Below are 27,595 nucleotides of genomic sequence, written 5' to 3'. Positions count from 1 at the left end.
CACTGGGTTCCCTTTGGTTAATGACATACAAGGAAAGTAAACAGGTAATAGAAAATTTCCTAAAGGATAAAAATAATTTAGAACAACTAATGTAGTTCTAGGACCTGTATAAAGTATTTTGTCAAATGGCTGGAATATATAGATATGTATCATATATATGGGGTTATATATGTATAAGCAAATGGCATACACACATAGGTAGTAGAGAGATCCCTGAGATCGCATTGATGTCTATTGGGAAATCAAGAACAAGAAAGAAAACATGGGTATGATCCTCTATTTTTCTGTCAAAGGGAAGATGATGTCCTCCAGGACTGCTGAATATTTTCATAGACACTGAGTAAAACACTCACACAGACCTTATATGATCTATATCAATTTCACTATGCAATATTTAATATCAAATTATGAATTATCTAATTCAATTACAGTCAATCCTCATCTTACTTTGGTTTATAAAATGAGTGATATTTTTTATCTTCTAATAACAAAAAATAATATGTAAGCCATCAGAATGGTTGGCTTTTTAAACAATATACTCTTTAAAATTAAACTCATAGAAGTTTTTATACTTCATTTCATTCAGAAATGCACTCTCAATAAAATTTGTTTAATAATTATCTAAAAAATTATTTGTTATTAAAATAATAATGTTAATGATAATTCAACCCAAGAGAAATTTTTCAAACTTAGAACTTTATGAAACAGGAAATATGACACATTTTTATATACCTATTTGTAGACATAATTTTGTTGCAAAGAGTATGATAGAGCGATCAATAAAAGTATTGGGAAGTATAATAGCATACATCACTAGGATAAAATTTTGTGAAATGGCCAGGTGTGGTGGCTCACACCTGTAATCCCAGCACTTTGGGAGGCCAAGGCGGGTAGATCATGAGGTCAGGAGTTCAAGACCAGCCTGGCCAACATAGTGAAACCCCGTCATTATTAAAAGTCCAAAAAAAAAAAAATTGCTGGGGATGGTGGCGGGCACCTGTAATCTCTGCTACTCAGGAGGCTGAGGCAGGAGAATCGCTTAAACCCGGGAGGCAGAGGTTGCAGTGAACCGAGATTGCACCATTGCACTCCAGCCAGGGTGACAGTGCGAGACTCCATCTCAAACAAAAATTTTGTGAAATAAATGAAATGAAATAAGAAATTTTTAGAAATGATGTGTATTTCCAAACTTAAAGGGGAACTGTTTTGTTTATTTTTAAAACCAATGAAGGTGAGTATGAAATTTTTATGGACTTTACATTCCACAGAATAGATTTAAAAGACTGATATAAAATTTTATCTTAACAGATGCTGGAACTGACATCTTTTACAACTATTTAAGCTCAGAATTTTTAAAAAATAGCGACTTTAAAGTATGCTAGAGAGATGACTTTTTTTAAGTTTATTCAGGGAGTACCTAGAATTTCATATTGGAAAAAAATATTAATCAAGAATACATTAGTAAGACTGTATTCCCTTTTTAATAACACTTATAATTGAAATAAGAAATTATAATAAACCTTGCACCTGGAAAATTAATGTTACTGCTCAAAATGACAAATCAAGACACTAGAAAAATTTAAATCATCATGTGATTTGACCATAGTTTAATTAATTCCTATCTTGTAACTTTTTAATTATGTGAAGTAACAGTTATTTTACAAAATGCCTTTAGATTGAAATATGGTTCAAGCTCCCCTGACCCCAATACATACATAGCAAATAGTGTTTGAGATTTTCAAAAGTAATGTTAACATTCTCAGGATTTATTCTTTTCTGCAACTGTACATTCTCAGTTAAGATGCATGGCAGTGAGTGGCAGGCCTCAGGATGGTTACGGCTTCCTGGCAGGGAGGGTAGGTGCCCAGCAAGTGCGTACCTGACTTTGGAGGATGGCATTGCCTTTATGGTGCAGATGTTCCACAGCATCCGCATCAAAATGATACATTCCTTTGTTTTCCTCAAAGATCTTTTTATATTCTCGCTAAAATACAGAATGTGAAAATAAATTTAGAATCAAAGAGACTGATTAGAGCCATCAATACTTAGAAATGCAAACTGCACAATACAAGCCACCGAGAGCTGCAAAGCTGTTGCCAAGTCCCCGTCTGCAGTTAGCTGGCAGGTAGGAGGTTTCTGACACTGAGATACACAGACAATGCAAGACAGACCCACTCTAGGTCAGCATATGAAACACATAAGAGAGGCAGAGGACAATTAGCCGCAAACATAATGTAAAGGATATTCACAACACCAGGGAGTGGCAACGAAAAGCTAGCGCTGGGACTCGTGGAAATAGGTAAAGTGGAGCAAAATAAAGACCATTTGTCTTGCTCTTATCTTATGACAGGAATATGTTTAACACCGTTCAAAAGGAGAGAAGGAAAGAAAAACAAAAAGAATAAAGGAAAAGAAACCCAGAGGCAAGGAATAAAAAAGTCCTATACAAAAAGACTCCACCATGAAGAAGATTGAGGATCACAAGGAAAATGTAAGAGAAATAATTCAACTATTTTTCCTAAAAGAAAAGGGTAAAAGGTGCCCGGAAGAGAAATTGAGAAATCTGGGAACAGTCAGTTGAGTTTTGAAGCTGAAAAAATTGGATGAAGGCTACTATTTAGACATACAGAAAACAAGTTGAATTTGGAAGAGACTGAATTGAACAGGGATGCCAAGTCTGGCCACTGAAAGATGCTAAATGTAACAGGCAGCAATATGACAAAAATTGTTTCAATAGCAATCTAAGTGTCCATCAATAGATGAATGAATAAAGAAAATGTGGTACATATACACAATGGAATACTATTCAGCCACAAAAATGAATGAGATCCTGCCATTTGCAACAACATGGATGGAACTGGAGGTCATTATGTTAAGTGAAATAAGCCAGGCACAGAACAACAAATTTCACATGTTCCCTCACTCATATGTGGGAGCTAAAATAGTGAGACTCCAGCTCTACAAAAAATAAAGAAATTAGCTGGGCATGATGGCATGCACCTATAGCCCCAGCTACTTGGGAGGCTGAACTTATGAAGACAGAGTAGAATGATGGTTACCAGCAGCTGGGAAGAGTAGAGACCATCTCCTCAAGTGGAGAAGGTTAAGGGGTGCAAAAATACAGTTAGAGAGAATGAGTTGAAGATCTAGTATTCAATACCACAATAGGGTGACCATAGTTAACAATGATTTATTGTACATTTTAAAATAACTAAGAGTGGAATTTCAGCTTTCTACTTATGGCTAGCCAATAAGTAGAAAGCTGAAACTGGATCCTTTCCTTACTCCTTATACGAAAATTAATTCAAGATGGATTAGAGACTTAAATGTTAGACCTAATACCATAAAAATCTTAGAGGAAAACCTAGGTAGTACCATTCAGGACATAGGCATGGGAAAAGACTTCATGTCTAAAACACCAAAAGCAACAGCAGCAAAAGCCAAAATTGACAAATGGGATCTCATTAAACTAAAGAGCTTCTGCACAGCAAAAGAAACTACCATCAGAGTGAACAGGCAACCTACAGAATGGGAGAAAATTTTTGCAATCTACTCATCTGACAAAGGGCTAATATCCAGAACCTACAAAGAACTCAAACAAATTTACAAGAAAAAAACAAACCACCCCATCAAAAAGTGGGCAAAGGATATGAACAGACATTTCTCAAAAGAAGACATTCATACAGCCAACAGACACATGAAAAAATGCTCATCATCACTGGCCATCAGAGAAATGCAAATCAAAACCACAATGAGATACCATCTCACACCGGTTAGAATGGCGATCATTCAAAAGTCAGGAAACAACAGGTGCTGGAGAGGATGTGGAGAAATAGGAACACTTTTACACTGTTGGTGGGATTGTAAACTAGTTCAACCATTATGGAAAACAGTATGGCGATTCCTCAAGGATCTAGAACTAGATGTACCATACGACCCAGCCATCCCATTACTGGGTATATACCCAAAGGATTATAAATTATGCTGCTATAAAGACACATGCACACGTATGTTTATTGCAGCACTATTCACAATAGCAAAGACTTGGAATCAACCCAAATGTCCATCAGTGACAGATTGGATTAAGAAAATGTGGCACATATACACCATGGAATACTACGCAGCCATCAAAAAGGATGAGTTTTGTGTCCTTTGTAGGGACATGGATGCAGCTGGAAACCATCATTCTTAGCAAACTATCACAAGAACAGAAAACCAAACACCGCATGTTCCCACTCATAGGTGGGAACTGAACAATGAGATCACTTGGACTCAGGAAGGGGAACATCACACACCGGGGCCTATCATGGGGAGGGGGGAGGGGGGAGGGATTGCACTGGGAGTTATACCTGATGTAAATGACGAGTTGATGGGTGCAGCACACCAACATGGCACAAGTATACATATGTAACAAACCTGCACGTTATGCACATGTACCCTACAACTTAAAGTATAATAATAATAAATAAATTAAAAAAAAAAAAGAGTGGAATTGAAATGTTCCTAACAGAAAGAAATGACAAATGCTTGAACTGATGGATACCTCAGTTATCCTGATTTGATCAATACACACTGCATGCCTGTATCAAAACATTACATTTACCCCATAAATATATACGACCATTATGTATCAATAACAATTATAAACTAGAAAATTTTAAAAATGATTATTTCATGATTTCTATCATTGGAGATTGGACACTTAGTTATTTTGCCTTATTTGGAAAAGACCTTTAGAAGTAAATGGTAGCTCTTAAAGACTCAAGGCTACAGAGACTTAAGAAGCTAAAAATAGTTGCTTATTAGGCAATGGGGTGCCAGTAAAAATGACAATAGAGTGGAGGGATACAGAAACAGTATTTGAAAGGGAGCAGGAAAGAGCTGGCCATAAGGAAATTTGCATTTCGATCTTAGGGGATGCTCCAGGGATTTCAGAGTGAAAGAGGAAGAAAGCCCAGTGCTAGGAATGGAACAGATGCCCAACTGTCCTGCCACAAGAGAGCTGCCCTTTCATGTGAGACAAAGCAATAATCCCCAGAGGGAGCCTGGCCTCAAGTGCTTCCAGTCATTAGGGAGCTGCAATATATGTTCCCCCAAACCTAACCAGAATAAAATCAGGGAGGAAAGCACCCCCAGGAAGGTCATGAAAATGTTCATATAGTACTTTTTTTTTTTTGGACAGGGTCTTGCTCTGTCACCCAGGCTGGAGTGCAGTGCAGTGGAGGGATCATGGCTCACTGCAGCCTTGACCTCTGGGCTAAAGCAATCTTCTCATCTTAGCCTCCTGAGTAGCTGGAGCTATAGGTGCATGTCACCATGCCTAGCTAATTTCTTTATTTTTTTTGTGGAGCTAGGGTCCCACTATGTTGCCCACACTGGTCTCAAACTCCTGGCCTCAAGCCATCCTCCTGCCTTGGCCTCCCAAAATGCTGGGATTACAAACAGGAGCTACTGCACCCAGCCCACAGAATACATCTTGATTGAAGGAAACAAGTTATAAATTTTGGCTCCTCTAATTTTTTTTTTAAAAGCCTTTTTTTGGGATAGGCATGGTGGCTCCCACCCTTGGCTCCCAGGTCAAGAGATCGAGACCATCCTTGGCCAACATGATCAAACCCCATCTCTACTAAAAATACAAAATTAGTGTGACGTGGTGGTGTGCATCTGTAGTCCCAGATACTCAGGAGGCTGAGGCAGGAGAATCGCTTGAACCTGGGAGGTGGAGATTGCAGTGAGCCAAGATCACGCCATTACGCTCCAGCCTGAGACAGAGTGAGACTCCATCTTAAAAAAAAAACTGTTTTTTTTTTTTAACCAGTTAAAATCTGGAAAGAAAGATAATAATACAGACATTATAATCTGATTAGAAATTATCTTGTAATACGTGTTTATAAAATAATCATGAATGTAACAAACCACAACATAGTCCATTAGTGAGTTAAAATCCACAACAGATATATATTAATGTCTAAAATAATTAATATATACTGAAAAATTCAGTAAATATTGTTCCCAACACAATTATCCATTTTAGTTACAAAGAATTTCAGAAACTCCTATTTAAGAAAACAAAAACAAAAAAATACCAAGGAAAACTTATTTGAATTAAGATCTGCAAAAGAACTTCGAATGTGTGTCTTTCATTATATAACAGTCTCTGTTGCCTCCTAGTGGGAGATACACAGAGTTACACAAAATACACATTTCTTAATTTATGTAAAGTTATAAAAGAAACTGAACACTACGAGAGGTCCATTTTCCAGGGGAAAATGTTCCCAAAATTTTAATTAGAATGATTTTACACACTAATTAAGGCATTCATATCACTCTATAGAGTTTAGGTTAAAATAAAAGTAATTCTGATATTGCTAAAGACATCTAGGGGTCTTTAAAACAACAGCTACTACGACAAATGGATAATTTTGGCAGAATTACTGAGCAATCTTATTCAATCTTTTAATTTATAAATCAACAAAATTCCAATTTTTTACATGAAAATGTTAATATAGGCTATTCTTTGTTTCTTCACAAATACTAGATAAAGGAGGCCATTCTAATATACAATAAAGTTGAGCAAATGTCAACTTTATACAATGTATACAACTTTGTAAGTAGGCACTTCAAAAGGAACACATTTTTTAAGTCTTAAACTTTCTCTCCCATGAAGTAGTCATTCAATCACAATTTGTCTATGGGGAAAAAGAAATCTGTCCTCTAGGCAAAAACACCACCTAAATGAAGATCTAAACTTTATAAATGATATATGAAATAAGTAACATATGACTTTGTTGTGTTTTCTCTGTTAAAGAGATGATAGAAACAATTTACATTAGACTGTACAAAATGGACCCACGTGTGACTTAGGGTTGTCAGTTACGAGAGTTAGCGAAGTCAGGGTCCTGATGTACTATGGGTTGGAACAGCATCCAGGGTAGTGAGAGTTCCACGGGGCTGACTACATGGGCAGTGCACCCAGATATTTTCATCAGGACATGAAGAACTCACCCTTTTCTCCTGGTTGCCTTGACCGAGAACACTGAAACCATGACAAGACTAAAAGCAATGTGTCAATGCAGTATAAATGTTGTTAGGAATTATTTTCAGAGAAAATACAGTTTAGACTAAGACAATTTTTCATGCTACTGAAGGCATACTAAATACAAGACACTCTGGTCTGGCCTGCATAAAATAAAATAGCCCTGACTTGAGAACCTGAACTTCCAAGTGGCTTTAATCTAACACAGACGAAGTAAGGGAAAGAAGAATGACAGAAAGGCCATTGTGCAGACACTTTGAAGTATAGCTGTATGCAGCAGATACTGGAGAGCACCAAGAACCTCCTTTGCAAAGTGACAGCTCTGGTGGGATTTCTGCAAGCAAAGGAGTATTTTTCAATGAGTTAGTTATTGAGGGAGGAGTGAGGCACAGGCCTTCTAAGGAAGCAGGTGAGCACACGAACGCTGCAGACATATTGGCTTCTTGGAGCCACAAGGCAACTACGGTTGCCATTAGATGAACCACTTACGCCGCTGAGCATTTTGCTGGCTTTCAAAACATGGTCTAAAAACAACAAATTTGGGAGATCTGAAACTGGATCATGCATATTTTGAATGTCTTTCTTGTACTTCACCTATGAAAATAACATGGAACAAAATACCATCTAGGAGAAGAAAATATTATGCTTTTGCATTATTGCATTTTTCATACATCATAAAGTAGTACTATTTAGTGGTAAATTGACAGGCGAATTTACAAGGAGCCACTAGATGGTGCTGATTTACTACGGAATGAATTTTAAAAAGTTATTTCTATATGGGCTTGAAAATACTTGGATAATTCCTTTTGTTGTTAACATATTCATGTTAACAGAATAAAGTAATTTTCACAGTAACTCTGCTTTCAAAAAATAAAGAGAATAGCCACTTTATTTTTTAGAAATTACTACAGCATTTCAATTACGCTTTGTGGAGATTTTAAGATTTTGATGTCTTCCATCCTATCACCACAGACTTTTTTAAAGCAACTTTTTGAAAATATAATACTATTAATAACAAAATATTGATAGCAAAGACATCACAGACTTACTATGTGCCACTTTTCTAAAACCCTTTATATGTATTAAGTATTGAATCTCCACAATAACCTCTTTATTAAGTAGGTATTTTAAGTAGTCCCATTTTATAGATAAGAAAACTGAGGCACAGAAAGACAAACACATAGTAATAGGTGATGAAACAGGATTTAAATCCAACCAATCTGACTCGAAACCTTTAGCTTTCAGCACTATGTTCTAGGTTCCTTTAAGTATATTTCATCTCTATTTCTAACAAAGCAACGGATCAATAATGCATAATTTTTATACTTGAAAAGGAAATCTAAATATTTTCACCTATAGCAATCAATTTTTTGATGTTGCTATTTCTATACTCTAATTTTAACAAGAATTTAAAACATCATTTCTTGTAAAATTAATTTTCATTATTTTTAAAAACATGGAATGAGAACAATTCATATAAGGAAGTATTTCACAGCATTTACATAAGGGATAAAAAATAAATTGTAAGTCATTAAAGTAAAATTTCTAAAAATTTCTTTATATGATAAATTACCATGTACCAGGCAGTACTTTACAATAAACTCAATTTCATAGCCATAATTACATGAGGTAACTACTGTCCTAACCACTAATTTGTGGTAATACAGACCACTTCTCTGCAAAATCTATTTCTACTCTTGAACAGATATAACAACTTCATTTGCAATACTATTCCTACTTACTAACTAATTAGTAATCAGTAACCATTAAAAATTAATTACAATAACATTTTTCTCAGAAAAAGCTTTAGAAAAATATGCTTCAGTTCAACTACAAATTACTTGGAAGCTACATTATTTTGATTAAGTATCAGTAATTACAACACAGTCTATTCTAAAAAAAAAGAATCAAAAGATATTGAAAATAATTTTCTATGAATTACAACTTACATTGCTTGCCAATGTAGCAGCAAGCTGACTCTGCCTAAAAGAAGCACTTTCAAGAGGACTGTAATGATGTTTCTTATCCTTCATTTCATTATCAAATTTTTCTTTGTATTTAATCTGTCATAAAAGAAAAGATAAACAGTACACGTGCCTTTACATTTAAAAGTAACACATTTGATTTTCACATAGATAAAATAAAAGCTACCTTTAAAATGAATGGTTGCAAAGTTTACATTCCTGGTATCCATCTCCCTCTATAAAGCTTAATGGCATAAAGTGTTTTTTTGTTTTTTTTTTTTTTTAATTAAAAAAGCTCTACTTCTACATTGATCACAAATGCAATGGCATGAACTCAAATCCTACTAATGAGAATTAAGCACTAAAATACCAAGATTTTTAAATGTCAGTTTTCATTTCTGCATTTCTATAATGCATGATCAGTTAGAAACCTAGACCACAAATGTCTTAATGTCTACCACATTTAGAAAATAGATTCTAGGCCCCAGAATTTAAATATAAATTTTCCTAAGGGAATTATTCCAGATAAAGAGCATGATGTGTACCACAGTTTTTCTCATCATTTCCTATATTTCATTTGCTCAAAAATTTAGTCTTAGGAACTACATTTTCTGAAATGTCCTGGGTCAATTTAATGTCAATTTAAAACTTTCTCTGCTTTAACTCCACAATTTATTCACCAGGAAAACCATCTCCAATACTCACTCTAAATTATTTTTCTCCTTTTAAAGGACTCTCAAAACAACCAAAAAGGGATTATCAACTTATTTGGTAGAACTATATTTTTCTCCATGTATAGAGAAATATGAGCATTCATGTCATAACTAATTAGAATATAAACACAAGTTCACTACAAAAAAAAAAAAAATATCCTAGCTACTCACATGTCACACCCCCTTTAACTTACTTTAGCCAGGAAAGGGTGAACTGATTTCACAGGTCAAAGTAAGCTGTTTTGTTCTCTCATAATATTTTTCTGATGTTATAATTATTACAATGTTTTGTTTTCTAACAACATTCTGATAATACACTCTTATGCATACATCTAAAGGCTCTGCCTTGCAGAGGCTTTATTAAAAAGCAATTTGGGATGGCTCTCATGGTGTATTTTAGACATGCATAGGGTGATGGTCTCCTTCAGGGACACGTGTCCAGAACCTACCTATGAGAGAGAGCTAGAGAAAATCTTGATGGGAATACAGCATTTGGTAAATATTTTGAGATGGTTTACAGGAAATATTTTCTGTTCTGGTTCCATTTGATAATAACAACTTTCTGATATTCTCAATACCGTACAAATTGATTTTAAGTAACTGGCAAGACCTCTTTAAAACAAGAAAAATGGACTTTTTTATTATTTTGTGTCTTGAAATCAAGAACAAAATTACAAATGAAAGAAATTTAGATTTCCTTCAGCACTTTATACAGTAGCTGGCACAAAAGCAATGATTCACCCTGCCTGGTCCTCCCGTAAATACAAAGTCTTATTTTATTTATTTATTACTTTTTTTTGAGATGGAGTCTCGCTCTGTCGCCCAGGCTGGAGTGCAGTGGTGCAATCTTGGCTCACTGCAAGCTCCGCCTCCCGGGTTCACGCCATTCTCCTGCCTCAGCCTCCCAAGTACCTGGGGCTACAGACACCCGCCACCATGCCCAGCTAATTTTTTATATTTTTAGCAGAGATAGGGTTTCACCATGTTAGCCAGGATGGTCTCGATCTCCCAACCTCATGATTTGTCCGCCTCAGCCTCCCAAAGTGCTGGGATTACAGGCATGAGTCACTGCCCCTGGCCATAGTCTTATTCTTTTTGCCCTCTTCACCCTTCTGCTATACTTTTACCATATTTTAGTCACTGGTCCTGTCTCTCCTAAGTTTCTAGTGCCTAAAGGATATTCACTCAACAAAGATGGTGGACTCTTCAACAGCTTTCCACTGGAATGACACTTCTGACTCAGCCATATTCATTAACACTGTATTAGCTAAATGGCAAAAGTAGGTTATATGATCTTTGCACACAGAGAGTCCATCATACTGTTTCTGCAAACTCTGAGGTTTCCAGCATAGTACCACTAGAGTACTTGAAAATGAAACTGATGAATTCTTTTCTTGTTATTAAACCTTGCATATGCTCTTCCAAGTAAACGTACGGAAACCCCTTCCTCAACTTATGATGGGGTTGCATCTCAATAAATCCACCACAAGTTTAAAATATTGTAAGTTAAAAATGCACCAAATACACCTAACCTACCAAACATCACAGCTTAACCTGGCTTACCTTAAACATGCCCAGAACAATGACCTTAGCCTACAGCGAGGCAAAATCATCTAATAACAAGCCTGTTTTATACATGTTGAACATCTCATATAATTTATTGGATATTGTAAGGAAAGTGAAAAGCAGAATCGTTATATGGGTACTTGAAGTATGGTTTCTACTAAATGTGTAGCACTTCCATGCCATGGTAAGGTTAAACAGTCTTAAACTGAACCACTAGAAGTCAGGGACCATCTACACATTTCTAAGAAACAATAATCAATCCGTTATTCATATATATTCATATTAAATGTAATAATAAGCCTTGTGTTGTGAAATTTATCTTGTTCGAATATTCACTACAGTGAGTGATTTGATTCAAGATGCCTAAGGAACAAAAACACAAGTTTCCCTCATTAATGAATCACAAAGTAAAATAACTGCATTATATTAAAAAATGCATGGACCAGACACCGACACCCAATTGTTTCTAAGTTCGCTCTTTCTGTAAGGAATGCAGGTAAAATGAACTAAGAATATCACCAAATGGTTGAAGGGAGTCACATCACTCACCTTCTGACTTGTTCACTCACTCACTACACAGACACACTCAACATTCTATTGTATTTTCAACCTAGAGCTCATACGTCTGTGTGTCTACCTTCTCGTGCAGGCTTGCACCTTCTGAGAGATCCAGGAAATGCTTTTCCTTGACTATAACTTGTTATCCAACCATGGAACAAGGCATAACACTTTCAGTTTTGAGATCATTTGAGAAAGGGAGGAACAGGTATTGGAGTGACTTTGCCATGGTTTTAAGACACAATGTTACTCCTTATACCTATTTCAATTATTCTGGAAACAAATGAAGTTACTCCATATGACTGGCTTTATTTACATTATGACTAGTGTGCCTAGTGGTCCTAATATTTATCACTTTTGTTTTTATTATTTTTTTATTTTTAATCTTTGTGGGTACATAGTAGGTGTATTATATTTATGGGGTACATGATATGTTTTGATACAGGCATGCAATGCATAATAATCACATCATGGAAATATCACCTTCTAAAAAAATACTCTATAGGTATATAGGATCCAACTCCTAGACGTTTTTTAAAAAATTATAAGAGACAGCAGGATTTTCAGAGGCTCACACTTGGAGAAAACATGGATACTGTTAAGCTACAATGACAGCATTGTAGCTCCTCATAACTGCACAACTTCTCATATAAAGAAATGAGAAGTTACATCTGCAGATCCTTCTATGAGGGTCCAGATCCTCATAACTGCACCTGGGTATGTGTGAAATGTAACATGCAAACCCAAAACTTTATACTGACATCACCTGTGACTCAGACTCACAAAAAGCCAGCAAAGGCACAAAAAAGCAGACCCTGAATGAAGGTGTTTCACCATAATCACGTAAACATATTTTAGCAAAGAAATAGCTTGATAAGTGTACCTTAATTATCATTGAAAATGAAAAGTAAGCAAATAACACAATACTGCGTATCTATAGACATCAATCCCCAGCAATCTTGGATGAAATTAAACTAAAAGCTGTCAAGGAAGACAGGACAGATTTTTACATAGAACTCATCATAAAATCAATAATATCTTTAAGTCTTAATTTTACACAATATACTATCTCTGCTCTTATTTTCCTTGCAAAATAACATCTTACTGACTTTGCACCAAATGTTAATGATCCAGAGAATACTGGTTTAATCAGACTCTATACATCTATTGGCAGCGTAATCTGTGTTTTCCCATAATAGTGGATCAAAGGCATATGAGCCCTGTCTCCATGGAGCCTGCCTTGTGGGAAGTGAAATGGATTTCTAAAACACACACATACACACATATATCATGCAACTACTACAAATTGTATCAAGAACTGTAAAGAAAGGCAGAGAATAAAGGGGAAGAGAGCAGAATTTAAATTGGCGAGTCAGGAACATGACATTTGAGCTGATAATTGGGTGTGACAAGTTTGGTGGAGGGAGTGCCTGCCAGGACAGGAGAATGGTAGATTGTCCAAACCAATTAATACTCCTTGCAATTTAAGGCCACTGCTTACTACTAAATTTTCATGGTAATTTATAATGTGATTTTTAGGTTTAAAACCCATTCTTGCTGGGCGTGGTGGCTCACGCCTGTAATCCCAGCACTTTGGGAGGCCAAGGCTGAGGCAGGAAGATCACGAGGTTGGGAGATCGAGACCATCCTGGCTAACATGGTGAAACCCCGTCTCTACTAAAAATACAAAAAATTAGCTGGGCATGGCGGCGGGCGCCTATAGTCCCAGCTACTCAGGAGGCTGAGGCAGGAGAATGGCGTGAACCCAGGAGGCGGAGCTTGCAGTGAGCCGAGATCGTGCCACTGCACTCCAGCCTGGGCGACAGAAAGAGACTCTGCCTCAAAAAAAAAAAAAAAAAAAAAAAAAAATTCTTATCAATGTATTAATGCAATTTTAGAACAATCCTAAATACTATAAGTACATAGTTTTTCCTTGAGGTTATAAAACTGAACAAGGAGTCTATTCATCATACAGACAAATTCCAAGTAATAAGATGATCTATGGATATATTAATTAATAAATTACTCTTAGAATTTTTAAAGTCAATGAATTCAACAGTTAATCTACTTATATTTGAGATACATATGCACCAATCCCTTCATCTTGGCACAGGAGATTTTTGCTTTATTTTTTTAACGATTTTTTTTAAATAACCTGGCCATAATTTTATCTATATTGTAAATTTTTAAAGGGACAGTTTACAACTGCGGGAGTAAAGCTATTGTAGAATATAAGAAGGGTTTGGTATGTGTTCCCATTACCTTTCCCGGGTGAAATCCCACAGAGTTCAATTTACAGACGACACGTGAGAATCCCACCCATTCACTCTCTGTTCCCATCCTTTCATCAGACAAGTCTTATCCCCATATACCTTGACCATTGCCTTGTCATTGCCTTCTCTGTTACAATGCTTCTGGTGCTCTGGTGCTCTTTTTCTCCCCGCATTCTATCCACTCTCATCTCCCTGCTTATTAAATCCCTAAATCGTTTGCCTTCTATGTATTTATGTGCCTTTATTATTAGTTGAGGAGCAAACTAAAAGCTTTAATGCTGTCAATGAAAATAAGAAACTAAACTTTCTGCCCACATTTCTGTTATAATTGATATACCTGAAAATACAAATGGAATATACTGAGTTCATCCCAGAATTCCTATTATTTTCCCACCTTTCCCCTTTTCTGATGAGTTTTTATACCACTTAGAAAATCTCACATGACATGAAAAAATAAACACGAAAGTTATAATGTAACTTAAAAATTACAATCTGCTTAAGCATCTGATCACTCAGTTGCTAAATAATTTAAGATTTAAGAAAAAAAATCTGCTTTCAAGCCCAAGTAAGGATCAAATGGGGGAATTTTTGTGGATTGAATTTGAAATGTGAAAATAAAGCTCAAATGTCAAAACTTTCTTCTAAGGGCTCTCAAATAGGATTGTGGTAGAATGAATTTAAGGCCAGAATCTCACAGTGTTTGTATTCCTGCTCCATTCTGTGCATGAATGCATCTAAAAGTGTAGAACAGAAAACTATTTTGAATATCTAAAGTAAAATTATTCCTATGAAATGATGTCATGTTTCTATGGGCCAGGCACCATTTTAAGTGTTTTACTTAAAGTAACTCATTTAACCTTCACAGCAACCCTGAGAAGTAAACACTGTTGCTGTCATGCCCATTTTACAGAAGAGGAAACAAAAACAGAGAAATGAAGCAATTTGTCCCAGGTCACTCTGCTAGCAAGCAACAGAACCAGGAGGGCCCTGCTCCAGGGTACATTTTCTTAACCACTAGACCAAACCATACTGCTTCTCCAGAATTTGCTTTCTCTCCTGTGTAACTGATGGGGAATTTCTGTCCCCAGAAAAGGGTGAAGTTGTAAGAGGCCAGGTAGCTATGCTGGAAATCTAAAGTGATGCCCATATCCCCTGTCTCTTCAACAAGCATTGCTGGGAACATGTAGCGCTTAGAGTCACAGCCTTTTAATGAGAGTGTCACCCAGACATGTCCCCAACCTCTTGCACATCAGTAGCCTCCTGAGTTACAAAGTTGCTTTATAAGTGAAAGTCCCTTGTTAACTGTAAAACAATTACTGTGAGGCACAATTGCATTTGGGCATCTCTCATGTCTGCCTCTCCCAGGGAGCAGTTGTGTCTGCTTCATTTTCATTCCCACAGCCACAGAGTCTATTCAGGTACTGATCACTTTATGTGCAGGTTACCACTGTCACAGCCCAGCTGGCCTGTGGACATTCACCACTTGTGAGCCAGACTTTCCTGACCAATGTCACCACGTTAACCTTCCTTAAGTATTTTCTTCACAATCAATCTTTGCTCAAAACCTTCAGTGATGTCTTCTTTCTTCCCTGAGAGACTACAGTTAACATGGCAAAAAGTAGTTCTGGTGTTTACTTTTTGGAATTGAACCCCGAAATGCTTCCTGTGATTGGGTTCTGAAATCCCTTTTTCTTTTTATCATTATTTGTTCATAGAACACACTATTCTGGAAAGGGGGTGATGGGGAGTTATTATTTAACAGGTATAGAGTTTCACTTTTACAGGATGAAAAGAGTCCTGCAGATGGATGGTGGTGAGGGTAGCACAACATTATAAACGCATTTAATGCCACTGAACTGCACACTTAAAAACGGTTCAGATGGTAAATTTTACGTTATATATGTTTTATCACAATAAAAAAAGGGGAAAAATTATATATATGAACACATTATTCTTATTCTGTTCTCTAAGCAATGGCTTATCGTCAAAATCAATACACATGACACAACATCTAAACTCCTCCCAAATTCCTCTTCATACACGCACAACTATATCCTCTTGCTCAGAGCCTCTGCCATCAGATTTCTGTCCCCTGGCACACTTATTCCCAGCCTGTATTTGGGGCCTTCCCCTTGAGCAGAGTTGACTTCTCCCTTTAAATCCAAATTAGCAAAAATCTACCTCCTACACATGAACTTTCTAAGGACGTGTCTTTCTTCTCCACACTAACAAGACACATTGTGATGGGTGTACATGGGTGTAAAAGACATTTTGCTTTCACTCTGTTGGTATTTCCCTTTCTACTAATAAATTTGGGCATCTTTTCGCCTGTTGATTGACCATTTATGTTTGTTCTTCTGTGAACTGTCTATTCATTTCATTTACCCCTTTTTCTACTGGGCTGTTAATCTTTTTCATTCATAGGAAAAACAAAATTGGACCCAAATCTTAAACTATATACAAAAATAAATTCCTTTTAAAGAACATTTATATTTTATAGGTATTGCATATTATAGACATTTTATATTTAAAATATTAAAATGTTCTCATCAAATGCATTACAAGTACTTTTCCAAATATTTGAAGACCACTTCTCTTTTTTTGTATTTTAAAAAACTATTCTCAGATACATCCTTCTCTGTATAAACTCTGAATTATTTAATTCATTCAAGTTTTTCATTTCATTAAAATTTTTTAAACCCTTTTTTTTGAATTCCAGTTGGAATTGCACGGAGCTTTTAATGTTAACTTTGAAAGAATTAACATTTTTGGATATTTAGTATCAAGGCTCTTTCACCAACAGAATAGTATGTCTTTTCATTTGTTTGGGACTTATTTTAGGCTCTTCAATCAGATTTCATACCTTTCATCATTTACATCTCTCCACTTTGAAATGTAATTCAAGAAAGATTTCTGCAACTTGAGAAATGAGTATTTTCGAAATCAAAAATAGTATAAATGTGCAAAAATTCCTGTTTGTTAACATTATTGTTGACTCTATAAATGTTACCTTTTTCATTAAGAGAGTTTTTCATTTTTATATAGTTAATGTGCCTACCTATTATAGCTTCTGGATTTCTGGTCTTGTTTAAGAAACTCTGTTATCCTTATGTGGTACACAGAGTCTCCTGGATTTTCTTTGAAGATTCTTAAATTATTTTATTGTTTGCATTCACATTTTTAATCCACCTGGAATTCATTTTTGTCTATGGTTTAAGATTTGGGTCCAATTTTGGTCTTCCCATGAAGGACGGTGTGTTATGTCAGCACCATTTATTAGCTAATCCAACTTCTCCCCACTGACTTGAATCAACACTTTTATCATATATTAAATTCTTATACATATTGGAATCTATTTCAGGACTCCCTATTCTACCCTACTGATTATTTAATCTCTCACTACACCAATCCCATATTGATTTAATTTCAGTAGTTTTCTATTAACTTACAGTAACTCATAACTTAAGTTCCCCTTCACTGGTCTTCATTTTCATACTTTTAAAGGCTATTCACTGGTATTTTCTTTCCACACAAACTTTAAGATCATTTTATCCATTTAAAAAAAAAAAAAAAAAAAACACTGTTGGATTCTAATAGAAGTTGCCTGACATTTACATAATTCTGAAAGAACTGACATCTTTATCTATTGAGACTTTCAGCCAAAAACATAAAATGCCTTTATACTTTTTCAGACCTTATTTTATGCTCTTTGATAAGACTTCAAAGTTTTCTTAATTTTCATCTCCCCTTTTAAATTTTGTGATTAAACAAAAGCACTTGAAATTGGGAAAATTAATATTCTTATTACTAAGTTTAAAACTGTGTGTGTGTGTGTGTGTGTGTGTGTGTGTGTGTGTAGATTAAAACATAATTATTTAGTATGACTATTAATGATTTCCGGAAATCCAGGGAAATGTGACAACATGGCTAAAGTCATTGAAAAATGTTCAGATTTATGCCTGGAGAAAAGAAAACTTTGTTTTATGCTTAAAATTAGACTTAATTTATTTTTCCTTTACTGAAATTCATAATGATTGCAAGCCCATGTGAAATGGGCTCAGAAACATTATCTCTGTTTATCCTTGCAATTAAAGATATTATCTAAAATGAAATATTTTCCTGTGCTGCTAGAAACAAAATCTCTGAATAAAGTCATTGTGGAATCATCACTAGAGCCTTACTTGACTAGAAAGTTTAGAAGCTTCCACGGCATGTTCAAAATCTGGTCTTCCAATTACAGCGGGCTCTTTATTCATTATTCCTTGTCCTTTCTTGTATTCTGCCTAAAATGAATAAATAAGACAATGTTAAATATTTCTGCCCTCCAATGATGTCAATATGGAAACACTGACATTAGCCAAAATAAAATATAACAGACCTTCATCCCATTAATATTCCTTACAACATATCAAACACTAAAATGTTGACTGCTAAAGCAGAAATTGATTTTATCCTGTGCTTACATGAACAAACAAGTGTTCAGTCATCATCATCTTTGTAATTATATATAAATACTATAGCAAAATATTCGGGAAAATTTCTGGGGAATTGAGACCCTGTACTCTCCATATCAGTAGCTTTTATAGTTTCATTTATTCTCAGGAACTGTTCTGGCCATACTTGATTGACGTGCATTTGCACATAGTAATGATTGATTTTAGGGGGAATTTAGCCCATGTTATGAAAAATTTTGGTTCAAGTTAAACCATCATTTTTAACCAGGTTTTTCAATATGTTTAAGTAAAATGGTATTAACTCAAGTGGGCACCTCAGAGAAGATAAGAAACAGTTATGCCACATAGAAAGTGGACAAAGGTAAGTGTTGGTGGAAGAGAATCTACACAATGAACAGCAGCAATATGGAAACGAAGCCAAGCAAGAGTCTTTGGAGCAGGGTTAGGGGAGAGATTATATGGGACCACATGACTGATAACCTTGACTTGCAGGCTGAGACATCTGAATGTCAACTTATACCTAAATAGTACTTCTCTAAAAGAATGATTACACTAGCCATAGCCAATTTGAGTTGGGACTGTTTCTGCATATACCCAAATAATTATCATAATAAAATAGATAATTTGGGGGGGGAATTGAGATTTATTCATTTATATTGATTAGTTACAATAATTAAATTAACCATCCAATCACTGAAGCTATGCTTTGTCTCCTACAAAAGTAAGAAATCATTTCTGTTCAAGGTTTAGAAAGAGAAGTTACATTGCTTATGATCTTAGAGATCTGGGTTGCCATCTTGATGTCCGGTCGGTCGAGCTCTGCACTGTAGGTGTGAGCGTCCTGCACGTCTTTCCTATAAGAAATCTGATCAGAGACAGTTTTGGTTAAAAAATAAATAAATTAGTAATTTCACATAGCTACTAGTCTTACTGTTCATAACATTATTTATTCTCATCATAATAGCTTAGAGAGCCTACTGACTTAAGTTGGTTTATTTGTGCATCTATTTGTATAGCTATATTAACTCTTTATACTATACCTACGTCTCACTAATTTACCATATTTGGGGCAGTGGCTCACGTCGGTAATCCCAGCACTTTGGGAGGCCTAGGCGGGCAGATCACCTGAGGTCAGCAGTTCCAGACCAGCCTGGCTAACATGGCGAAACCCCATCTCTACTAAAAATACAAAAATTATCTGGGCATGGTGGCGGGCACCTGTAATCTCAACTACACGGGAGGCTGAGGCAGGAGAATTGCTCGAACCTGACAGGCAGAGGTTGCAGTAAGCCGAGACAGCACCACTGCACTCCAAACTGGGCAGCAGAGTGGGACTTTGTCTCAAAAAAACAAAAACAAAAACAAACTTGATCTGAATTTATGCTGCCTAAGAAATAAGACTAAGATCAAGGTACAAAACCAACCTTAAAGGGTTTTTATATCTACCACTTTATGAGCATGTCTTTGTATCTAAGTGTATATTTATATTCATAAGCAGAATATCCTCATCAAGAACTTCAACTTGTCTATCACAAAGTCTCAAGTCCCACTGGGTGCAAGATAAGCCCAAGCACAAGAATATTGCAAATTACTTCCTTGGGGATGGTGGGTGGTGAAGCTCTGTAGCTTTCCAGCATTTGCCCTTTCAACTACACCCTTCTCTCCCTTCAAATGTTCAAAGGCCCATGCCTAGGAGATCTAAGGTACTGATAGCTTTATCACCCAATAAATATCATTGCAATGACTTAAGCCTTCCAAAATAAAAACAATTACATTGAGTAACATTCTCCTTCTGAATGCATGTTAGATACAAGCCAAAGTATGGTAAGTAAAGATTTAAAGAGAAAAATACAGAAATTTTGACAAATGTACTTTAGATCACATTCGTCATTTAGATTAACTTGACTGACAAATGGAAAGAGAGACAAGAATTGAACTGGCATAATGTCCGATGGCGAATGTTTCACTGGTCAGCTCACTTCTTTATTTCTTGCGATTTGTCTTGAGCTGAAGCAATGTTTGCCAGATGTGGTTCTACTTGGCAATATCCCCAGGGATCAGCTGGCAATTAAAATATATTCTATTAAAGTCATAATGCAAAGTGTACAGTCATGGACATCCTTAAAACCCATCTTCATTTTTTCAGAGCATAGAAAGATGGAAGAAATGTATCACCAGACATCTGTACAAAATGCACAATTAATTACATTGTGTACAAATATTTCTAATGTCACCTGCAACCTTTCTGGAATAGCTTCATTTAGGGGTACTTATTAAAGATTTAGATTCTTGAGGTCCAGCCACAGTCCTCTGTAACAGAATTTTGATAGATGGTGCCCAAAAATCTAATTTTAATGAATTCCCTAGTTGACTGCTGTAAACCAGTGTTCTGGGTAATATTAATATATCTTGTTAGTTTCCTTTCAATCTAGCAGAATTAAAAATTTCACCCTTTCTTACTCCTTTTAAAAATAAGATCAAGTGTAAGAAGTGACAATGCATTAATACATCAACAGGCTCCCTGTGCATTATGTTACTTTATTTCAATGAAACATTTATGTACACTTCTATTTACTCTTTTATGAGCTTACATTTGCTTCACCATCAAGACTATTTTTTAAACTACATTTATAATCATGAATCTGTCTGACAAGTGAACACAGCTGAAGCACAATTAGTATAATTTCAGAAGGAACATCTGTTTTCTTCCACATTTATATTTTCAGAGGTTTTACGTTAACAAGTCATTTCAGGTAGGTTTTATGCATACAGGTAGTAAAAGAAACATAAAAATAAGCCGGAAACTGAGTTATTTTGTTGGGTGGATTTTAAATCTTTAGGGAATGTTTTTAAGCAGGCCAGTTCCATCGGCTTCAAAAAGCAATACGCTCATCCACAAATGATGGTAAATCAATCTCATCCTATGCCAAGTTAAATACAAGCTGTGTAAACAAAAACTGGCTCTCAGGTGAAAACAAACCCAAATTATTACCCAACTACAAGACTAACTGCTTCTAAGTTACTACATTCATATGAAAACCACAGGGGGGAAATGTCTTTTTGTTTAGAAAAGAATGAGGGTAAAACTGGAAACCCTTACTTTTTGAAAAGAACCGCAACCTTTCAGAAATCTAAGCTTTACATGTGTTACCTAATTATATGCTGTTCAGCCTAATGACTGCGTGAAGAGAGGTGAACAGCACAAAGGCGGCAGGAGCAGGACTCTGAATAGGGCCCCATCATCCATGTAAATTGCAAATTAGAGGCCGGCATATGCGACTCACAACAAATATTAAGATTGACATGAACTGCAAATTCAAACAAGAGGACACCATGGAGCCACACAGAAAAAAGCTTCCACGCCTGATCACTTGTCAGATCTTCCAGGATATCACTCCCTGGGAATATTCCATAGGAAAGGGGGCTTATGTGGGGGGACATTCAAGAGGGTGACACTCCTGATGTCACTATCTCCAAGGGTGTCTGAATATACATGGAATGGCAACATGGCTTCCTGCACAGATGCCTCATTGTCCTACACCTAACCCATTGCTAGTGTCAGAGGCATCTGAACCAGAGCAACTCCATCTTGAGAAGGGAATGGGTAAAATGAGGCTGAAACCTACTGGGCTGCATTCCCAGATGGTTAAGCCATTTTAAGTCACAGGATGACATAGGAGGTTGGCAAAATATACATGTCATAAAGACCTTGCTGACAAAACTGGTTGCAGTAAAGAAGCTGGCTAAAACCTATCAAAACCAAGATGGCAAGGAGAGTGACCTCTGGTCATCCTCACTGCTACACTCCCACCAGCATCATGACAGTTTACAAGTGCCATGGCAACATCAGGCCAGTACCCTATATGGTCTAAAAAGGGGAGGCATGAATAATCCACCCCTTGTTTAGCAGATAATTAAGAAATAACCATAAAAGTGGGCAACCAGCAGCCTTTGGGGCTGTTCTGTCTATGGAGTAGCCATTCTTTTATTCTTTTACTTTCCTAGTAAACTTGCTTTCCCTTTACGGACTCGCCCTGAATTCTTTCTTGTGTGAGATCCAAGAACCCTCTCTTGGGGTCTGGATCAGGACCCATTTCCTGTAACACTAGGTTTGAGGGAAGCTCATCTGACATTTCTCAATATGTACTTGCTCCAATCTACCACCCATCAGAACTCAGGAAGAATAAAAAATGTAACACAGCAGAAGAGAGGCTTGGAGGTCAAAGTGTGTGTATACATATATGGTTTTTTTCTATTCCTTAATAAATTCAAATCCTAAATGCTAACCATATTGGAACAATGGACTGGCCTTCACTCTTCAGTCTTCTCATGACAATGTGGTGCTCTATAAATCTTGTTTTGCATAAGGACAGGGAAAAGAAGAAATCATCAACTCAGTAGACATGTGACCTTGAGGGTCAATAATTGCTTTTACATTATTTTCCTTAATGTCTTGTTCCCTACTGTGTCCTCGGAGCATAGCAGAGAACAAACAAGAAGGAGGAAGAACAGGAGGAGGAAAGGGGAAAGAGGAGGAAAAAGAAAGAAAGATTAAAGAAGAAGAAAGAAGGAAGGAGGAGGGGAGGAAAATAATAATAATAATAATCTCCATTTCAGACTATTATGTACCATATTAAGGACTTAACATTCACTACCTCACTCATACATTTTCTCAATGTATGACTGTTTGAAATTTTTCAAACAATCATATCTGTTAAAGTTTCATTTCCTTACTACTCATCTATTTCATTTATTTTCTTATTTTTATTAGAATAATTTTAGTAAATTCCACAAAGGAAATAACTGTAATTTTAACGAGCATTGCATTGATTCTATAAAATGCCTTAAAGAAAAATGATATTGTAACAAAATGTCGGTCTTTTCCTAGGAGAAAGTGGGATATTCCTCCATTTCTTTAAATATCTTATTATACCTTTCAATGAAGTTTCATCATTTTGTTCTATATGTCTGGCACTGGGCAAAGAAATTATCATATGATTATCATTTTTATACATTGATCTTGTACTCAAGATGATCCACTTTTTCCTTTTAATAGTGTAAACAGTATAGAGTCTTATCTGAAAATAGTGATTCTGGTTTCTTCCATAGGAACACCTAGAATTATTACCTTACATGCTTGATCTCTTCCTCTTGGCTTCTTTTCACTGAATTTATCTCTTTATTCTTTCTCATTTATCTAAGTCATTCTCCTATCTAATCCCTTTGTGGTGGACATGTGTTAAATTTTTTTGTCAGCCTAGGTTTTTTAATTTGGAAACAGCTCCCCCATCACTCCATGTGATTGGTGGGGCTCTGTTCAGCCTGCCTTCATCTTGACTTAGGCTGCCCAGTCAGATACCCCATCCATCTGGAAACCAGACAGACACGTAACCCAAGCAAGGCCAGAGTCATCTGAATGATCTGAGGCTGGAAGAGAAAGAGCTGCTCTTCTTTTCTCTGACATCAGCTGCTGTAAGGATGACTAAAGTTTGGAAACACCAGCTGCCACCTTGAATCCACAGAGAAAGCGCCTATCTAAAAGTGTCATACACATCCCAGAGCCCAGAGGTGGGGAGAGAAGAAGAGTTCTGGTAACACCGTGAAGCCTCCAGCCCACTTATGCCTGAAGATAGCTTGGATCTGCCAATTACATACACAACAGAATCTCATTTTTCACTTGCACTAACTTGAAATAGATTGCTGTCACTAAATCTAGAGAGTTCTAACACAGCCTACATTTCACTTTTCTTTCTTTCCTTCCTTCCTTCCTTCCTTCCTTCCTTCCTTCCTTCCTTCCTTCCTTCCTTCCTTCCTTCCTTCCTTCCTTCCTTCCTTCCTTCCTTCCTTCCTTCCTTCCTTCTTTCTTTCTTTCTTTCTTTCTTTCTTTCTTTCTTTCTTTCTTTCTTTCTTTCTTTCTTTCTTTCTTTCTCTCTCTCTCTCTCTCTCTCTCTCTCTCTCTCTCTCTCTCTCTCTCTCTCTTTCTTTCTTTCTTTCTTTCTTTTTTGGAGATGGAGTCTTGCTATGTCACCCAGGTTGAAGTGCAGTGGCATGATCTTGGCTCACTGTAACCTCTACCTCCTGGGTTCAAGCAATACTCCTGCCGCAGCCTCCTGAGTAGCTGGGATTACAGGTGCATGCCACCACACCCAGCTACTTTTTGTATTTTTAGTAGAGACGAGGTTTATCATGTTGGCCAGGCTGGTCTCAAACTCCTGACCTCAAGTGATCCTCTCACCTTGGCCTCCCAACATGGTAGGATTACAGGCGTCAGCCACCACACCCAGCCTCACATTTTCTACAGTGCCAAATCTGTTCTTTGTTACTTCCAACAAATATTTGAAGTCCATCAAAATCTCTCTCTGAATTTCTTTATCTTACCATATTCACTTTCACCCTGAGCTCATATTTTTATCTTACATTATTCTCTTTTAATCTCAGCTTGTTCTCTCCTTATAATCCTTCCACTTCTGTTTCATAAGAGCCATGTCTTTTGCACGTTCCCCACGCTCATGCAGAGCGTCCAAGGTGCCAGGCCATCCTTTTCTGCATCAATTCATTAAATCCTCACTTCACACCTGATGTGTCTTGACTCAACTGGGCTACATCAACACTCCCTTCTAAGGCTGGAACTACATCCTTCAGAATCCCTTTCCTTAAATAGTTCTGGGTTAGACATGACCAGTAAGAGAAACGCATGTGAGATTTTGAAAGTGGACGTGAAATAGACACCTTTATTCTGCAGGTATAGGCAGACACGTGTGCAGTCAGAGGATTCACAGTGGCCTTCCAGCAAGCTTTTTATACTCAGGCAACAGTGATTTGAGACTCTTTGGTAGGTGAGTTAATAAACCAGAGAAAAGCAAAACCTCCACAGACTCTCCTTGAAGTGAAAGTCAAGGAGATGACTTTCACTTGGAGATGAGAAGATTAAGACAGCTCAGGGATGGCAGCCTTGCAGGAGTGACAGCCAGCCAGCCAGCCAGCCGTGCGGGCTAAGGCCTGCATGAGCAGACAGACCTTAAAGAAAACACATCCAGCTGACCCAGATCCCTTTGAAGGTTAAACTGATTCTTGGTGAGAAGAAAGGAAACAGGATATATAATCTTTTAAGTTTGTGGAACAGAGGCAAATCATGTAACTGGTATATATCAATAATCTTTAAGCAATGGTTCAACCCATCTCAAGAAAACCTTCGTCTTTAGCATAAACTCTCACATTAGAGAAGCCCTCCAGGTATCATCAAATAGGCATGTGGACTGCTAATTCCATCTCAAATGATGCTTACCTTTGTCTGGGCATGCTGTGCGTAAAAACCTACTAAATTATTAAATTGTAAATATTATTTTTCTGTAAGAGAATATAAGCCTTTTAAAGATAAAGTAAACATAGGTTCTGATACTATTCAGAAGAGATAAAAAGTTTTTAATCTTCCAAAAGAAGGAGTAAACTACAGAGTTATGGCCAGAATGGTTTATCCTTTAGGATTGCTGTCACTGCTTATAAATCATTCTATAGTTGATGAAAGTTGTCTTATTTTCTTATTCATGATTTAATTTTATCACCACCATAATCTTATATAGAAGGCAAAATAAGTATTACTAACTATTCTGTCTTAGAGATGAATAAAATACTAATATATCTAATTTTAATGCTAAATCCTAAAGCACCATTATTGTAAGTCTCATTGGGGAACCACGTAGAGTCATAATTGTTTTTCCAGTATCATTTTACTGATTTATCTTTAAGCTTTCTCACTTTCTGATGGAATAGAAATTGTCTACTGATAAGTTTTTATTAATTTTAAGAAAGTACATATATCATTCTTGAAAAGAACATTAAGTCTTTTATTTCCCATGCTGAATACTTCTTTCTAATACACATTGAATCGATTACCAATATGGTGTTTGGGAAAAGTTTACCACTCCAATTTCATCACAAGTCTGTATAGACCACATTACTTACAAAACTTAAAATAGAGTTTAAAATTTGTTTGACTTATTTCAGAACCGTTGGACTTCATGTCTCTGATAAGATTGATGAGAACTAATAATATAACTAGGGCTTTCATTATAAGTCCATCTTTAGGGGAAAGTCACGGGATAGAATATCTCCAATTTCTCTAATTACATTAGAAAAGTTTGGCAGGGGTATATCCCTTAAGGTACAAAAAGATTTCAGTTGGCTGTTTTTAATCATTTTCTGATTATAGTATTAGTAAGATAGGTTCAGGAACCTTTTGAATATGCCTTTCTGACCTAAACATTTCCTAATATAAATTTCATATTGATTTGGCCTTTTATAAATTGGACTTCCTTTAATTGTTTCAAATTAACTATGACATCACCCTAAACTCCCAACTCACCCTTTAAAAATTGAAGGAGGACCAAATAGAACCAATAATGTATGCCAGTGACCTTTAAGATGGAGGCTCTTCTGTGAAGCCCTTTACGCATATTGTTTCATTTAATACTTGTGAGAATCTTGAGGTAGATATTGTTGTCCCCATTTTACAGATGAGAAAATTGAGATTTAGAGACATTAAGTAACTTGTCCAGGGTCATCTAGGCAACGTATTGTCAAGAAGCATTTTAACCAACATCTGACTCCAAGTTCCTTTTCTATATGCTACTGATACAGGAGTTAAGAATAAATTATTTAGGCAGATAGCAAGGGTAAGGAAGTCCTTGGTAAGGCTTTCCTTTTAATGAAAAGCAGCCCCAAAGTCATTTTCTTTTCTAACAAAGAGCAGCCTGTAAAATCGAGCTGCAGACATACACAAGTGAGCTGGAAGCTTGAACATGTGAATGTTGGCAGTTGTGCCAATGGGAAAAGGCTACCTGGGAGTAGGCATGTTCAAAATGGCAGTTCCATCTTCCCTTTTCCTTTCCAACCACATGTGCAGTAGGGAGCAGACAACTGGGAAACCACCAGGCAAAGATTCCATTTGCATAGTGGGACTGGGCGGGGGCAACCAGCTTCCTCACAGGCTATGTAAATGTTATACCTGGTCCAACCAATCTGTGGGCCCTAT

The 27,595-nt window shown here is 36.4% G+C and overlaps 1 protein-coding gene across 8 annotated transcripts in view; it reads right to left on the bottom strand.

Moving 5' to 3' along the window:
• LOC105480053 (nebulette) overlaps positions 1 to 27,595 on the bottom strand; it is a 379,519-nt gene that overhangs the window by 68,468 nt on the left and 283,456 nt on the right. For 4 of the 8 annotated variants that reach the window (XM_024792279.2, XM_011738502.3, XM_011738499.3 and 1 more), the window contains 5 exons: positions 19,328 to 19,429; positions 18,292 to 18,393; positions 8,986 to 9,099; positions 7,526 to 7,630; positions 1,880 to 1,984 (listed from right to left, as the gene is read on the bottom strand). The exons of 2 other annotated variants lie outside the window; for them this stretch is intronic. In XM_024792279.2, the coding sequence (XP_024648047.2) occupies positions 1,880 to 1,984; positions 7,526 to 7,630; positions 8,986 to 9,099; positions 18,292 to 18,393; positions 19,328 to 19,429 (528 nt within the window). The remainder of the gene's footprint in view (positions 1 to 1,879; positions 1,985 to 7,525; positions 7,631 to 8,985; positions 9,100 to 18,291; positions 18,394 to 19,327; positions 19,430 to 27,595) is intronic. 2 more of the 8 variants (XM_011738501.3, XM_011738503.3) reach the window with 2 other exon arrangements.

Source organism: Macaca nemestrina, chromosome 9 (assembly GCF_043159975.1).
Source record: "Macaca nemestrina isolate mMacNem1 chromosome 9, mMacNem.hap1, whole genome shotgun sequence".
Taxonomy (NCBI): Eukaryota; Metazoa; Chordata; class Mammalia; order Primates; family Cercopithecidae; genus Macaca; species Macaca nemestrina.
Note: the sequence above shows the minus strand (reverse complement) of the source record. Positions and strands in the feature narration are given on the sequence as shown.